The sequence below is a fragment of the Pseudochaenichthys georgianus genome, chromosome 24 (assembly GCF_902827115.2).
Source record: "Pseudochaenichthys georgianus chromosome 24, fPseGeo1.2, whole genome shotgun sequence".
NCBI lineage: Eukaryota > Metazoa > Chordata > Actinopteri > Perciformes > Channichthyidae > Pseudochaenichthys > Pseudochaenichthys georgianus.
This window is the reverse complement of record NC_047526.1, coordinates 4,635,937-4,653,004: the sequence shown is the minus strand read 5'-3', so window position 1 is coordinate 4,653,004 and position 17,068 is coordinate 4,635,937. Positions and strand designations below refer to the sequence as shown.

Genomic DNA, 17,068 nt, shown 5'->3' with positions numbered 1-17,068 from the left:
AAATTGTGATTAAGTACAGTACCACAGGGGGGTGTTACAGGGGCACTGGCCCCCTGTTGGCCCTCCCATAGAACCAGGACATCCATATAAAGACATAAGTAAACAAACAAGAAATCACTTTCAATCTGTTCTGAAAACGTTGTTATCCAGCCTGCAGGCTGTTGGAGTGAAGAGACGGATGCCAGATGTGGAAGCGTTACGGCATTTTAAGAGGATGCCTTTATACTGTCTCACACTGCAAACTAGAATCAGAATAAACATAAACATATCATGCAGTCGTTGACTGTTCAGAAGTTCACTAACAGGATCATTTTGTACGTGAGATTAAATATTTCAACGTTTTCAAGCAACACGCATTCAAAAATAATATCAAATAGAGACAGGAGCCTCCACATGGTCTGGGTGGTCTCCTAAAATGCAGCAGGACTATATATGTTGGCAGTGACCCTAAACGCCTCGTAAGGGGGGGGGGGGGTGGTATGTTGTTGTTTTTTTGTTTTCTTTCTATTTAGATTTGAGCATTTGGTGCTGATGCTGCGCGCGCCTGAGCCAGAAACAGCTGCTCTGGAGGCTGAAGACCAATCAGAGCATCAGACTTCCCCACTCCGTCTCCCCCCCACAGCAGCCGGCGCACTGGTTCCTACGTCCTCCGACCCGCACTCTCTCCTCCTGCCCCTGACAGGAAGATGGTACCGTGCACAGAGCTTCCTGCACGTGAACCGAAGGCGTCACTCACCGACTCGCTGCGGGACTTTTGAACTCACCATGCCGTGCTACGCTAGGATTCTCTTCATAGTGCTGTGTCTGATCCTGCTCGGGGACTGCAGGAAACACCGGAGTCGGAGAAAACGCTGGTCCGCTCCGGCGGAGAGTCACAAGCCCGGCAAGTGAGTACCGAAACATTCTTTATGTGACTCTTTAACTTAAAGGTGCCCTTCAGGAACAGCATAGGGCAACGCGAGGTGAATCACTTCTGATTCCACCCGATATGTCACATTTACGCACGACTCGGTGCCATGGACCAATCAGCACAGCTTGACAGCAGATTCAGACGATGCAGCAGCTTTGTGGATTTCCCCTTCACTTAGTTTCCATCCAGAATGTCAACATTTAGGGGGAATGGCCAGGAGCGGTTCCTGTTCCTTTTCCAGCCGAAACCCCTCCTCAGCGAGGCTGTTGGGAACAGCTGTATCTACGCTTTTCAAAACGAAAACATATCGATGGGATGCGTAAAATCAGCCCTCCACTGAGCCGGCTCACAATCACGACAGCAAACACCACCCTTCCCTCAGATCCAGTATTTTGTAAGTTATTTCAGGTGAATTCTTTATTCTGCCTTCAGGGACTCCGAACACAGAGACTGCGGAGTGGAGGGATATTCTCTTTGAGCCCGTTGTGTGGCTGCGATTTTCCCCGACTGTCACACTTCTGTCATTTCAAATAGGATCAACCATCCCTCAGCAGCAGCCAGATTTATTCTGATGTAACATGAATTCATAATACCAGCAACACTTGGATTTTAAAGCATTTGGCTATTTTACCACCTGCATTGCTTTATTCCATTTTGGGTCCTGCGGTTCATCTATTATTGTCTCCAAATATCGGTCTCTACTCGATGTCTCTGGTCTTTGACTTTCCCAGAACCCAAATGGACCTCTTCAAATTGCATTTATTTTTCAGCCAACAGTTTACTGTCATAACATACTCAGAATAAGAACTCAGTGTTGATAAGCAAGGACCAGATTATTTTGGGCCGTTTTGCTTAGGAAATTATTAAAAATGACTAAAGGTCAAATATGTATCTGAAGATCTTTCTGATAATTGATGCAACAAGTCAACCCATTGATTCAGCACAACTTCACAGTTCAGCTTCAGCACATATTCTTCTGACCCCTTCTGGACCACCATGTAAATGTTCATTTAACACTACAACCTTATCAATATTTATCTTTTAGGGAGTACAAAGCAATAACATTTCATTTTAATTACAGTTCTATTGCAAATAATATCTTTAAATTCGATGACTTTAGGTTACATTTCTAAAATGGTGGATTACTATCAGTATTACAATGTGACTAAAACCTTAAAAGATAGTGGTTGTTGTAAAGGATCTTCTCTGAGCTGTTCTGTTCTGCAGGATAATACGTTAAGTGTGAATACGCCTACTGCCTGAATCTGCTTTATGGTTTTCACTTTCTTTGCTTCATTCGTTCTGGTTTTAACATATGTTCATAATATAGTGTGTGTGAGTGTAACTGTGTGTTAAACTGTAGATACATTGTGCTTTTACAGCTCAGATTTTATATCTGCCTTGTTACACTAGTGTGTGCTCATGTGTTGCAGTGTTGGTGTTTAGGCTGCTTCCTGAATCTGCTGAGTGAAAGGCAGCTTTTCCTGTACATAACATCTCTGAGCAAAAGAACGATGTTTGATATTACATATCTTGGTTTCTTCTTTCTCTAAGGTTACATTGCTCTGTTGTCTTACCAAATGCACCGCCCCTTAACCCTGCTATAAAGTAGTCTGCTTGTTCTGGGTGCTTCTTTTTTAAACAAATCCCATGTGCAGACCGAAAGTTAAAATGAATGTCTCTAATAGAAAGCCTGATATCTCCTCGCCTTCTGTGCCAACTTATTAAACACGCATCAGTGCTCTCCACTGATGCACTGGGTGGCATGTGTTTATTACCATGGACACACACACTGTTGATCTTCACTCAATCTCACACACGCCGTCCTGCTGCCAGAAACACTTAATCGAGCACCACATGTGCATTCATTGGCCCCTGAAAACAGTCCCCAGCAATGTCCTCTTGAATGAGTAACTCTAATGCCACTCTCCTCTCTGTCCTCCCGCCTGCTGCCAGTCCTCTGTCCAAGAAAGTTGCTGATGGAACCAAATCCAAAAAGCTGAAGACCAGCCATCTCCTGCGTATCGATGAACATGACTTCACCATGAGGCCGGCCTTCGCAGGTGAGATCTCTGAGCTCCATGAGAGACACCTTCTCCCTTCAGAACCCTGCAGCTGGGTCAGAGGCTCCGCCTCCATGTGCAGTACTGCCTTGGTTATTATGATGGGAGCCAGGTGATGTAATATAAAGAGAACAGAGTGTGTAGGAGGGAGTGGGCTGTGGGGGGAGGGGGGATCTAACAAACACTGGACTTTAACCCTTGAGCTGCAGTGAAACCAAAAGTAAATGTTATCCTTTCCTTAACTTAAATACCAAAGTTAACCTTTATCACGTATGTCAGGTGTTTATGTCATGTACATACATAACATATATATATATATTTAAACTATATTTAGCTAACACTTATTTCAAAAGCAACTTAAACACACTTTAAAGAGGCCTTAATATGCTTTGTTGTGTTCTATAGGTTTTTGTGCAGGTAAATGGTCTGCAAAGACTACAATTCCACTCTGTAACAGTTGCGCTTGTATTTGCTAGCATTCCAACATATTGTACATGATAGGCTAAGGGGCGGGACATCTCTAAGTGGTTAACCAATCACAACAGAGCTGGCCAGCTAGCCACTCAGAGCAGACTGGGCTCTGGTTTCAGACAGAGGGTGAAAAGAGGTGCAGCAGGAGAGGACTCTTTAAAGTAGAGACACTACATACTGATATACACCTGAACATCTGCAGGAGAGGACTCTTTAAAGTAGAGACACTACATACTGATATACACCTGAACATCATCAGGAGAGGACTCTTTAAAGTAGAGACACTACATACTGATATACACCTGAACATCAGCAGGAGAGGACTCTTTAAAGTAGAGACACTACATACTGATATACACCTGAACATCAGCAAGAGAGGACTCTTTAAAGTAGATACACTACATACTGATATACACCTGAACATCAGCAGGAGAGGACTCTTTAAAGTAGAGACACTACATACTGATATACAGCTGAACATCAGCAGGAGAGGACTCTTTAAAGTAGAGACACTACATACTGATATACACCTGAACATCAGCAGGAGAGGACTCTTTAAAGTAGAGACACTACATACTGATATACACCTGAACATCAGCAGGAGAGGACTCTTTAAAGTAGAGAGACTACATACTGATATACACCTGAACATCAGCAGGAGAGGACTCTTTAAAGTAGAGAGACTACATACTGATATACACCTGAACATCAGCAGGAGAGGATGTTTAAAGTAGAGACACTACATACTAACATACACCTGAACATCAGCAGGAGAGGACTCTTTAAAGTAGAGACTCTACATACTGATATACACCTGAACATCAGCAGGAGAGGACTCTTTAAAGTAGAGAGACTACATACTGATATACACCTGAACATCAGCAGGAGAGGACTCTTTAAAGTAGAGAGACTACATACTGATATACACCTGAACATCAGCAGGAGAGGACTCTTTAAAGTAGAGACACTACATACTGATATACACCTGAAGATCAGCAGGAGAGAACTCTTTAAAGTAGAGACACTACAAACTGATATACACCTGAACATCAGCAGGAGAGGACTCTTTAAAGTAGAGACACTACATACTGATATACACCTGAACATCAGCAGGAGAGGACTCTTTAAAGTAGAGACACTACATACTGACATACACCTGAACATCAGCAGGAGAGGACTCTTTAAAGTAGAGACACTACATACTGATATACACCTAAACATCAGCAGGAGAGGACTATTTAAAGTAGAGACACTACATACTGATGTACACCTGAACATCAGCAGGAGAGGACTCTTTAAAGTAGAGACACTACATACTGATGTACACCTGAACATCAGCAGGAGAGGACTCTTTAATTAGAGACACTACATACTGATATACACCTGAACATCAGCAGGAGAGGACTCTTTAAAGTAGAGACTCTACATACTGATATACACCTGAACATCAGCAGGAGAGGACTCTTTAAAGTAGAGACTCTACATACTGATATACACCTGAACATCAGCAGGAGAGGACTCTTTAAAGTAGAGACACTACATACTGACATACACCTGAACATCAGCAGGAGAGGACTCTTTAAAGTAGAGACACTACATACTGACATACACCTGAACATCAGCAGGAGAGGACTCTTTAAAGTAGAGACACTACATACTGACATACACCTGAACATCAGCAGGAGAGGACTCTTTAAAGTAGAGACACTACATACTGACATACACCTGAACATCAGCAGGAGAGGACTCTTTAAAGTAGAGACACTACATACTGATATACACCTGAACATCAGCAGGAGAAGACTCTTTAAAGTAGAGACACTACATACTGATATACACCTGAACATCAGCAGGAGAGGACTCTTTAAAGTAGAGACATTACATACTGATATACACCTGAACATCAGCAGGAGAGGACTCTTTAAAGTAGAGACACTACATACTGATATACACCTGAACATCAGCAGGAGAGGACTCTTTAAAGTAGAGACACTACATACTGATATACACCTGAACATCAATCAATCAATCAATCAATCAATCAATCAATCAATCAATCAATCAATCAATGTTTATTTTTATAGCCCAATATCACAAATGTTACATTTGTCTCAGTGGTCTTCACAGTGTGTACAGAATATCAGTATGACAATACGACACCTTCTGTCCTTAGACCCTCACATCGTACAAGGAAACACTTCCAAAGAAAACCCAGTTTAAAGGGAAAAATGGGAGAAACCTCAGGGAGAGCAACAGAGGAGGGATCCCTCTCCCAGGACGGACAGACGTGCAATAGATGCCGTGTGTAAATTGAAAAGATAATACATTTGCAACATCAGCAGGAGAGGACTCTTTAAAGTAGAGACACTACATACTGACATACACCTGAACATCAGCAGGAGAGGACTCTTTAAAGTAGAGACTCTACATACTGACATACACCTGAACATCAGCAGGAGAGGACTCTTTAAAGTAGAGACACTACATTCTGATATACACCTGAACATCAGCAGGAGAGGACTCTTTAAAGTAGAGACACTACATACTGATATACACCTGAACATCAGCAGGAGAGGACTCTTTAAAGTAGAGACACTACATACTGATATACACCTGAACATCAGCAGGAGAGGACTCTTTAAAGTAGAGACACTACATACTGATATACACCTGAACATCAGCAGGAGAGGACTCTTTAAAGTAGAGACACTACATACTGATATACACCTGAACATCAGCAGGAGAGGACTCTTTAAAGTAGAGAGACTACATACTGATATACACCTGAACATCAGCAGGAGAGGACTCTTTAAAGTAGAGACACTACATACTGATATACACCTGAACATCAGCAGGAGAGGACTCTTTAAAGTAGAGAGACTACATACTGATATACACCTGAACATCAGCAGGAGAGGACTCTTTAAAGTAGAGAGACTACATACTGATATACACCTGAACATCAGCAGGAGAGGACTCTTTAAAGTAGAGACACTACATACTGATATACACCTGAACATCAGCAGGAGAGGACTCTTTAAAGTATAGACACTACATACTGATATACACCTGAACATCAGCAGGAGAGGACTCTTTAAAGTATAGACACTACATACTGATATACACCTGAACATCAGCAAGAGAGGACTCTTTAAAGTAGAGACTCTACATACTGATATACACCTGAACATCAGCAGGAGGGGACTCTTTAAAGTAGAGACACTACATACTGATATACACCTGAACATCAGCAGGAGAGGACTCTTTAAAGTAGAGACACTACATACTGATATACACCTGAACATCAGCAGGAGAGAACTCTTTAAAGTAGAGACACTACAAACTGATATACACCTGAACATCAGCAGGAGAGGACTCTTTAAAGTAGAGACCCTACATACTGATATACACCTGAACATCAGCAGGAGAGAACTCTTTAAAGTAGAGACACTACAAACTGATATACACCTGAACATCAGCAGGAGAGGACTCTTTAAAGTAGAGACCCTACATACTGATATACACCTGAACATCAGCAGGAGAGGACTCTTTAAAGTAGAGACACTACATACTGATATACACCTGAACATCAGCAGGAGAGGACTCTTTAAAGTAGAGACACTACATACTGATATACACCTGCACATCAGCAGGAGAGGACTCTTTAAAGTAGAGACACTACATACTGATATACAACCTGAACATCAGCAGGAGAGGACTCTTTAAAGTAGAGACACTACATACTGATATACACCTGAACATCAGCAGGAGAGGACTCTTTAAAGTAGAGACCCTACATACTGATATACACCTGAACATCAGCAGGATGTGTCCTCTTTAAGACCGTAGACATTCTGGGGTTAAGTATCTTGCCCAAGGACTTGTTGACCACAGGGGCTAAAGATCGATCGGCCCCTCTGATTGGTAGACGCCCATTCACTCCATGAGCCCAAGCCGCCGTACTCATATAACTTAACATTTTACTACAGTTACTCGGCAAACCAACTCATTTGAACCCACACCAGCTCTTTTCTGAACCAAATGAATGAGTTTTGTTGGAATTCTCCATCAGACTATAGTCCACGTCGAACGATCATTCCCAGTGAAGGGTTTGTTCTGAGTGATGGCACACACCAACAGGATTAATTTGTTGAATCTGAGTGTGGAGGGAATGTTGATGTCAAACTGATGAAGAAAGGGGTGGCAGGTTTGTTTTTCCCACTTCTTCTCTTCTGTTCCACTGCCAAACCTAAAGAGAACAGAAATAGGCGATGTGGAGCTCACAGCCTCGAGCTAACAAAGAGGAAGAAACCCTCAGCAGGTTACACTGTAAACACATTGTGACGCATGGCGATGGAGGCGATGGAGTAAGATTCATTCTGAGGCCATTATTTGTCACTTCCGATTGTTTGTATCTTCGATCAGTGACCCTGAACAGTCAGCAGAAGTCAGCAGGGGGGTCGTGTGCCCTTGCTTTACACCTTGAATGTCACGACAATGGTACCGCTGCTGGGATTTGGGGAAGCAATTAAAAATAAGAAGCTTATTTGTCGAACCAAAGTATCCCTTTCACTGGTATTCAGCCTAAACGGGTCCTGTCCCAGCACAGGAGGAGGTGGCGAGCTAAATGAAATGTCCCGTTGGGACGACAGCGGCGCCACATATGGGAGTGTGGGTCCCACTGAGGAGCGCCTTTTGTCCTGCGTCTGTCAGCCTTTATTTGCAGACACAGGCAGCTTTTACAGCAGAAGAACAGGAATGTGATCGTCTTATTCAAACACCACCAAAAGCTGACTGGTGTAAGCTGCTGCTGCTGCCGCTGCCTGTGAGACTGCCATGCCTTCCTTTGGCTGAGGAGAACAGTGTGTGTGCAGCTGCTGTGCTTCCTCCTGGCTTCAAAAGGAGCGACTGCAGTGTTACTAATGGAAGCCTCTTACAGAACGCTATCAAAAAATAGGCTTTTACGTGCCAAAAGGGATGTCAGTGTAGGGACGGAGGGAATTCCCAGGTCACAATCAGACACATCCAGAGTGTGGAGAAGGTTATTGTACAACATGAACACAATAACCGCTTTGTTGTGATTCCATATTCCGAAGAACAAAGATATTGAAAAGAGAAATGTTAATTGCTTTGTTAAGAGCCTACGGCGTGCCTCAGAGAGCAGCCGTGAACGAGGTGTGTATTACCAACAGTGTGCAGGTGGAGTTTGAATGTTATCCCAATTAGAGCTGCCCCACAAGTCAAGCACACAGGAAGCTGCAGATTGACGATGCGTCATCACATCTGACTCCCGGGGAACATCTATTCGCAGAGCTCCTCCTTCGTGTCTGCCTCGGGTTGGAAATCAGCCTCACCTGTCATGCATAAGTCATATTTGCATTTAAGACGCAGCATGTTCCCCCTCATTTCAACCAAATGCTTCCTCACTTGGATGTCTCTCCAGCCCTATATTGTGTAATGCTGTCTAATGGAGCCAGCTGTGGATTACAGCTGCTAATCCATGAAGAGAGGAGCAGTCCAGCTTCATTAGGTGGAATGGATAGGGTGTTGCCCCCCCCCATATCTACATAACACAAGGACAATTCCATAGGCTAAAGTGTCTCAGCGGTAATGAACCAATTAGACTCCCTGAAAGTGCAGCTTTAATGTGAGACATTTGACTTTCAGTAACAATATGTTCCAGGATCAGCTGTGATGTGTGGAGGACGATGGGCAGGTGCATGTGTGCAGCAAACCTCAAAGCTAGCCTGTGACTTTTAGTGCTGCAGATAGCTGTACATGTCTTTCACAAGTATTATTATTTAGACACTTTTCAGAGTGTGTCATTTTAATCACAACATCTTTAAATATGAAGCTTTTTAGAACGCATTTGGGACAATTAACTAAACTATTACGAAGACTATCTCCTGGCATCTGAATGTGGCTGCTACGTGGTCAGACATGTATGATTTTTCACCAAGATCATTTAAATAGGTTCAAATGTAGTTACGGACAAAAAATGACATTTACAAGCCATAATTGGTGGCCATCTGGAAAATTGCAGATTTCCCTGGTTGTTTAATTATCTTCAGCACACATTTAAATAAACAAGATGTAACTAATTATTCCCCTTGCAAATCACTTGCCAGAAAACGGCCCATGTTCATTACACTAATGATTTAGTTTTGATGCTCCAGTCTCACTCGTCTGGTGTGACCATAGCTAATGGTGGCCTATGCTAGCAGACCCTCCCCATTCGACTGTCATGAGGCCAAGTTAGCATTGATTTGAAAGAAACTCATTCAAATGTTTCAAGCTAAAGTTTGGAACAACATTGAAGTGAGAAAGTGTCAAACAAGTGCTAGAATGTATGGTCTTCACAGCCAAATCCAAGTCCACCCTCTTTCAAATGGCAATCATGAGGACTTCAAATGGCTTGTTTTGTTTGACTCAAATCCAAATGAGAAGGAACTCCATTATTGAATCCATTATGTAAATAGTTTCTAATAATTGTTTCTGTCTATTGACCAATCAATGAATCAACTAATCATCATATGCCTGTAATCAACACCTTGTTTAGTCTCTGTTCCCTACATCAGTGGCTCTGAACCTGTGTCTTCTTAATTCACACAATAACTAGAATATTAAATATCTTCATATGAGCATCCTCACATGGTTAAAGCTTTGGTGAAGACATGACTTGTGAGCAGATCCACTAAAGATCTGCTTTTTCCTTTTGGTTAAATTGTAATATGTGAAGGGAGAAGACTTTAAAATGTCCAGTGTTTTACAAGGAAATAATTAAAAGTTAGAGAGAAGTCAATATGATTGAGAGATATACTGACAGACGTTTGCTCACATCCTGCAGAGGATTCAGCTTTCATGTCTCTCAGAGCTCTGAACTCAGTACTTCACATTCGGACTCATATTGATATTTGAATCTCTTCCCAAACTACTGAAAACTTAAGGCTGTTTTCCAAATCATATGTTGAGGGTATTTGATGGCTGTATTAGATAGTGGACAGTGCAAAGGGGACAGGAAATGAAGGAACAAAGGATTCCCACCAGCAGCTCTTCACACACGGACCCCCAAAGGCTGTTTTATCAACCCATATTAAATATATCTATATTAAATGTCCTGTGCTGTGAGAACCACAAACAAAGCATATATTCATCTCCATTGTTCGGAGGCAGACATCTTAAATCTTAAACCTGGACACATAAAAACAGAAGTATTCGTACAGCTGAGCTGCCCGGGGCCTCCGGGGGCCCCGAAAGCACCAGCTTCACTTTCATGTTGGTCTGATTTATCTAAGCGCCAACCTGTGAGAGAGTGTAGCACTAGATCCCAGTTCTACCAGAAATGATGGGACCAATGATCATGACATAATCCTGTGACCCAGTCCATGAAATATTCACTACTAATTGTTCTTGTAATTACCAACAATGAATTTCCCACACTGCAAACGTCCAGCAGGGGAGCACTGGGAATGTCTTATATATTAGAGTTAAAGGATGATAAAGCTGCCAGGTGCTGTCTGCGGTGTAAAGGTAGATACATAGAAAGCAGCTCCCTTCCTCCCCAGGTGTTGAATGGGAGAATACAAAGTTGCTTGGGGGAACTGGCCCTTTATTTGGAGTTGTCTTCGCTACGTGCATGCTCATAAACACAATGTTCATTAGATTAGCACCGTTATAAAAAAGGGATGAAGAACTCAGGCTGCCACAAGGGGAATATTCCCCCATTGCCTAATGTTAGACTTTAATATGCCTGAACATCTGCTGGTAACCATCAGAATGAATGGTCGCCCCCCCCCCACACTGACATCCTGCGTTCCTTAGATTAATGATCATTATGTAGCCTACAACTGTAACTTTCTTAATTAAACACATTATGAATTGTCATCCACAGGGAGAAATTAAAGTCTCTATACACAGCGACTCAAATAATTAGCCTGATCAAATATTCAGTACTTAAATAAACACTGTGAATGGATGTGCTTTGTTTTCACGTCTGTGCTTTGGCGATAACTGCGTTTTAAAGAGTGAGTGTTATTAAATGAAGCCGTTGGGGTTTTAGTGGGCTGTCAGGAAAGCAGAACTGTGAAACTATCGATATGGTTTTTCTGCATGTTGCCCATAAACAGCCTGTTCATACATTTTCAGTTGGATTCATTATGGGGTAGATGATACGCAGTGTTCCTGTTTGTGGCACTGTGAGGTCAGCGGGAGACACCGGCTGACTCACTCTGAAAAAACTGAACCGTGACTTTAATTAAATGTATTATGTCAACAGATTTCACATGTAGGTTAGGTGAAAGCAATACTATTAAGTTTAAATATCATCTAACCATACACAGTTATGTGAAATCTGTTGACATAATACATTTAATTAAAGTCACGTTTCAGTTGTTCCAGTGTGCTTCATGTCCCATTTGAAACAGGAAGTGCTACTGAGGGTTGTAAGGGCCAAGAGGAGGTATGATGCGGGGCTTGGATGACGCATTCGTTGGTCTCATCTGATAATCAGTGACGTGGAATAATTCGCTGATGCTGTCAGCTCAAAATAGCAAATGGAAATCTTCCGGCGGACCCACACGCGGGACACGCAGTGATCGTCCAGCCTGAACACATGAGCCTCACTTCTTCAGCCTCAATCTGCACTCTAACAAGTCATTCAGGGGACCTTTGGCCACCACTTAATTAAATGCATGGTTGCAAGATACAAATTTGGATTAATTGATTTAGATACACATTTTAAGTTGCAAACATTAATTTATAAGTTGTGTTGACGTAATAAATGTTGGTAATTACATCAACTTAATATTGTGTGTAATTTAAACTCGGATTTCCGCGTTAATTGACTTAAAACTACATTCAAGTTGTAGTAAGTAATGCAATTGGCTTGATAACTTAATTGTTCTACACCTTGAGTTAAGGATTTCAAGTCCACTCCCACTTAACATGCCTGGACAAGTTCCCACAGTTAAGACAAATAGAAATATACAAAGGACATTTTAAGGTGAGTGTCATCTTTTGTCATTCTAATACAGTAGATAGCCTTGTAGTTGCACTGTATGGCAAATTGCTGTTTGACCAAAACTAGCAGCCTTTGAACTGCGAATAGTTCTGTGAGAGGATACAAAGTAGTAGAGGCTACTGTGAAAGTACAAATACTTTGGTTACTATTGTGATATCGCTTTTTATTCAAAATGAATCTCGGTGAAGCAGATCAAGGACATACTTCTTGAGGTCACCCATTCAGAATATATTCCTTTACAGTAGGTCATTTCTCTTTTTTCCCTTTTTCAAAAATAGCACAATACAATTGAAGTACGCAGAGAACTATAGCCATCCGCTGCCTTGTCGTGTGCCTTGGAGAAAAGGAAGAGGACCTTTTCAAGGAGTTTAGCGACGTAATTAAAAATCTTAAAATAAAATAAAATCCACGGCCACAGGACAAAAGCACTGCTCTCTGTCAGCTACATTTTTGAAGCATATTGCACTTTTGGCCACACCCCAATCAATAATATCTTAGCAACGTTCAGCGTGGATAGGTGTTGACAGCAATGGCATGGGGAAAGGATTGTGTAACATTTGAGAAGTGGCTTCTGCTCTTCACTTAACCAGTTCACATGTTGTATGGAACCTGAAAAAAGATGAGAAGATACACTAAAACTTGCACGGTTGTGATTGACAAAATCTGTCCACATGCATTTCAATCAGGAGAGACTTAGTTGAAGTTCATAGCATTTTGTTTTTGGAGATTAGACCCCATCATACTGTGATGAATTTAGGGGGGAGGGGAAGCCGACTAAAAAGAGAAACCCCCCGGGGTCTAGACACTGGTGGTGGGGAATACTAAGGGAATATAAAATCCGGATTGATGAGGGTTCTTCTGGGCTGTCCTGCCTTGGATCTGAACAGCTGGAGGTGAAGGAAATGGAGGAGGGTTGAATCAATTCTCCTGAACGATGCTGACGGGGGAGAGAAGAGCGGATTTAAACGTTTTGCCTGGTGGTGGGTCCAGGCTCAAGGGCGTATGGCACTCTCAACTCTTTCCAGGACATGCCGGGGCCCTGCCTGCCAGTAGCTTTGCCGATATCTGTGTTGATAGGTAATAGATTAAGAGCGGTGAATCATCTTAGATACAGTTTATCTAATTTAGCAGTGATTCCATGTCAGCCACAGCTTGTTACAAAAAACATGACTGATAGTGTGTTTAACGAACTTAAACTAGCTTTATTAAATGTCAGGTCTTTGGCAGGAAAAACATTTTTAATCAATGATTTTATCACTGAGCACAATCTCGATTTTATGTTTTTAACGGAAACTTGGATTGAACAAAATAACAGTGCAGCTGTTCTTATCGAATCAACCCCTCCCAACTTTAGTTTTATGAGTCAGGAAAGAATGCATAAGAAAGGGGGTGGAGTTGCTATTCTGTTCAATGATTCCCTTCAATGCAGGAAGACATCGTATGGAAACTTTGATTCTTTTGAATATGTGGCCCTTCAGCTGAAATGCTCCTCTCGAGCTCTGTTCCTAAATAACTATAGGCCACCCAAATACTGTGCAAGCTTTTTTGATGACTTTACCGAACTGCTGTCTATAGTGTGTATTGACTTTGACCATCTAGTCATTGTTGGTGATTTTAACATCCATGTTGACAACCCCCAGGACAGAGGGGCGAAAGAACTGTTTTGTGTTCTTGATAGCTATGGACTGACTCAGCATGTGACGGAGCCCACGCACAATAAGGGGCACACTCTGGACTTAATTATCTCAAAGGGTCTGAATATCTCTAAGGTTGTGGTGACTGATGTTGCACTGTCTGACCATTCCTGTGTTTTCTTTGAGAGCTCTATTTCTGTTCACACAAGTGTTCAAAAAGAGGTAACCACAAAGCGATGTTTAACTGAAAATACTAGGGAAATGTTTACTCCACACTTGCCCCTGCTAACATCTCAGTAAATGAGCTAGTAGATCATTTTAATTCAAAAATTAAAAATGTTATAGATGCCATTGCTCCAATTAAGGTTAAGGAAGTGTCTGGGAAGAAAATATCTCCATGGAGAAAGGCCATGACCGTGAGAGCAGAAAAAAGAGAGTGTTGAAAAGCTGAACGTAGGTGGTGAATAACAAATCTCCAGGTTCACTTTGAAATCTATAAAGAGAGACTTGGCCTTTATAATTTGGAATTGAAAAACGCACGACAGTCTTTCTTCTCTGACATCATTACCAAAAACAAAAACAACGCACGTGCCTTGTTTGCTACCGTCGACAGACTAACTAACCCCCCAGTGTCAGTAGCCTCTGAATTTCTATGCACCAGGGCGTGCAAGGATTTTGCCTCCAACATTCAGAAAATCAGACAAGCAGTCAGTGCCTCTGCATCAGGAACAGCAAATGTTTGTCTCTGTGTCCACTTAACATCAATTCAGACATCATGACACAATTCCATCAGATTAATGATAAAAACCTAGAGGACATTATTCAACTTCTGAAGTCCTCCTCCTGCTGCCTTGATATTATTCCAACAGGATTTTTCAAAGATGTTTTGCCCTGCATGGCCTCAGAACTACTTCATATAGTAAACAAATCTCTTCACTCAGGTATTTTTCCACAGGCCCTGAAAACTGCAGTCATTAAACCGCTCTTAAAAAAGAATAATCTAGATGCTTCAGTAATGAACAATTACAGGCCTATATCAAACCTGCCATTTCTAGGTAAAATCATTGAAAAAGTTGTTTTTCAACAGTTGAGTAATTTCTTGCATTTAAATAGTTGTTTCGATGTGTTCCAGTCAGGCTTTCGTCCAAACCACAGCACTGAGACTGCTCTTGTAAAGGTCTTCAATGACATCCACTTAAACACAGACAGTGGCAGAACTTCAGTGTTAGTATTATTAGATCTCAGTGCTGCGTTTGACACTGTTGACCACAACATATTACTCGACCGACTAGAACACTGGGTGGGACTTTCGAAAACAGTTCTAAATTGGTTTGAATCCTACTTAAAGGACTATAGGTAAATACACATCTGAGTTGACAAATATGACATGTGGGGTACCTCAAGGCTCCATCTTGGGGCCTCTTCTCTTTAACGTCAACATGCTACCACTGGCTCAGATAATGAAAACAACAAAATAAGTTACCATAGCTATGCGGATGACACAAATTTACGTAACAATTTCACCAGGAGACTATGCTCCAATTCAAACACTGAGTAAGTGCATTGAACAAATCAATGACTGGATGTGTCAGAACTTTCTCCAATTAAACAAAGATAAAACTGAAGTAATGGTTTTTGGAGCCAAGTCAGAACGTATAAAAGTTAGCGCTGAGCTTCAGCCTGCAATGTTCAAAACAACAGATAAAGCCAGAAATCTAGGTGTAGTCATGGACTCTGACCTGAGTTTCAACGGTCACATTAAAACAGTTACTAAATCAGCCTACTATCACCTAAAGAATATATCTAGGATTAAAAGACTAATGTCACAGCAGGATTTGGAAAAACTTGTCCATGCTTTTATCTTCAGTAGACTGGACTACTGTAATGGTGTCTTCACAGGTCTCACTAAAAAATCTATTAGAAAGCTGCAGCTGATTCAGAACGCCGCTGCTCGAGTCCTCACTAACACTAAGAAAGTGGATCACATCACTCCTGTTCTGAAGTCTTTATACTGGCTTCCTGTGTGTCAAAGAATAGATTGCAAAATACTGCTGCTGGTTTATAAAGCACTGAATGGTTTAGGCCCAAAATACATTTCTGACCTCCTGCTAAATTATGAACCATCCAGATCTCTCAGGTCTTCAGGGACTGGTCAGCTTTCTGTCCCCAGAGTCAGAACTAAACATGGTAAAGCAGCGTTCAGTTATTATGCTCCAAATATCTGGAACAAACTCACTGAAAACAGCAGTTCCGCTGCAACTCTGACTACTTTTAAATCCAGACTTTTCTTTTTGCCGCTGCTTTTAATTGAACTATTTACATCTTAAACTGCACTGTAACTTTTATCCATGTATTTTCTCTTTTAATGTTTCTTTTATTATCTTTTCTTTTTAATGACTGATTTTAAATGCCATTTTCTTAATGTCTTTCGTTTTTTGTAAAGCACTTTGAATTGCCTTGTGTTGAAAGGTGCTATATAAATAAACTTGCCTTGCCTTGCCTTGCCTTGCCTTGCCTTGCCTTGACTTGGTGTGCTGATTGCTGATTGGCTGTGGGAAATGAGACGCAGCCGATTGGTTAGCTGGGGTGAGTTGCGCCTTTTGCTAATTGAGAAAGGGGGCGAGTAAGTGAGGGAGAATTGTGAATGAGAGCGTGGGAACCAGTCTTCCTGAAATAATTTACGCTGAGCTTCATTTAAACACTAGGCAAAGTACTCAAAAGCACCTCTGTGTGTCTTCAGGACCACATTGCCATGACGACACACACATGCAGACTCAATAGGGGAAAACAATACCAGGGTTGCTTTAGCAGCTGGTAATAATGTCTCTGAATTAGCTAAGAGTGACAGTTTAAAAAGTATGCAATTACCTAATTCATTATCTCTTATGCGCTAACCTATTATTTAATGTACTATTTATTAACTTTTTACCTTTACTCCTCACATTTTTTTTCACAAATACCTGTCCTTTAT

At 41.6% G+C, this 17,068-nt stretch overlaps 1 protein-coding gene across 1 annotated transcript in view; it reads left to right on the top strand.

The window, feature by feature from the left end:
* The first annotated feature begins 653 nt into the window (after positions 1–653).
* Positions 654–17,068, top strand: part of LOC117440047 (gamma-aminobutyric acid receptor subunit rho-2-like) — a 38,044-nt gene continuing 21,629 nt past the window's right edge. The window contains exons 1-2 of the mRNA XM_034076263.2: positions 654–887; positions 2,867–2,973. Coding sequence (XP_033932154.1) covers positions 766–887; positions 2,867–2,973 — 229 coding nt within the window. The 5' untranslated portion in view covers positions 654–765. The remainder of the gene's footprint in view (positions 888–2,866; positions 2,974–17,068) is intronic.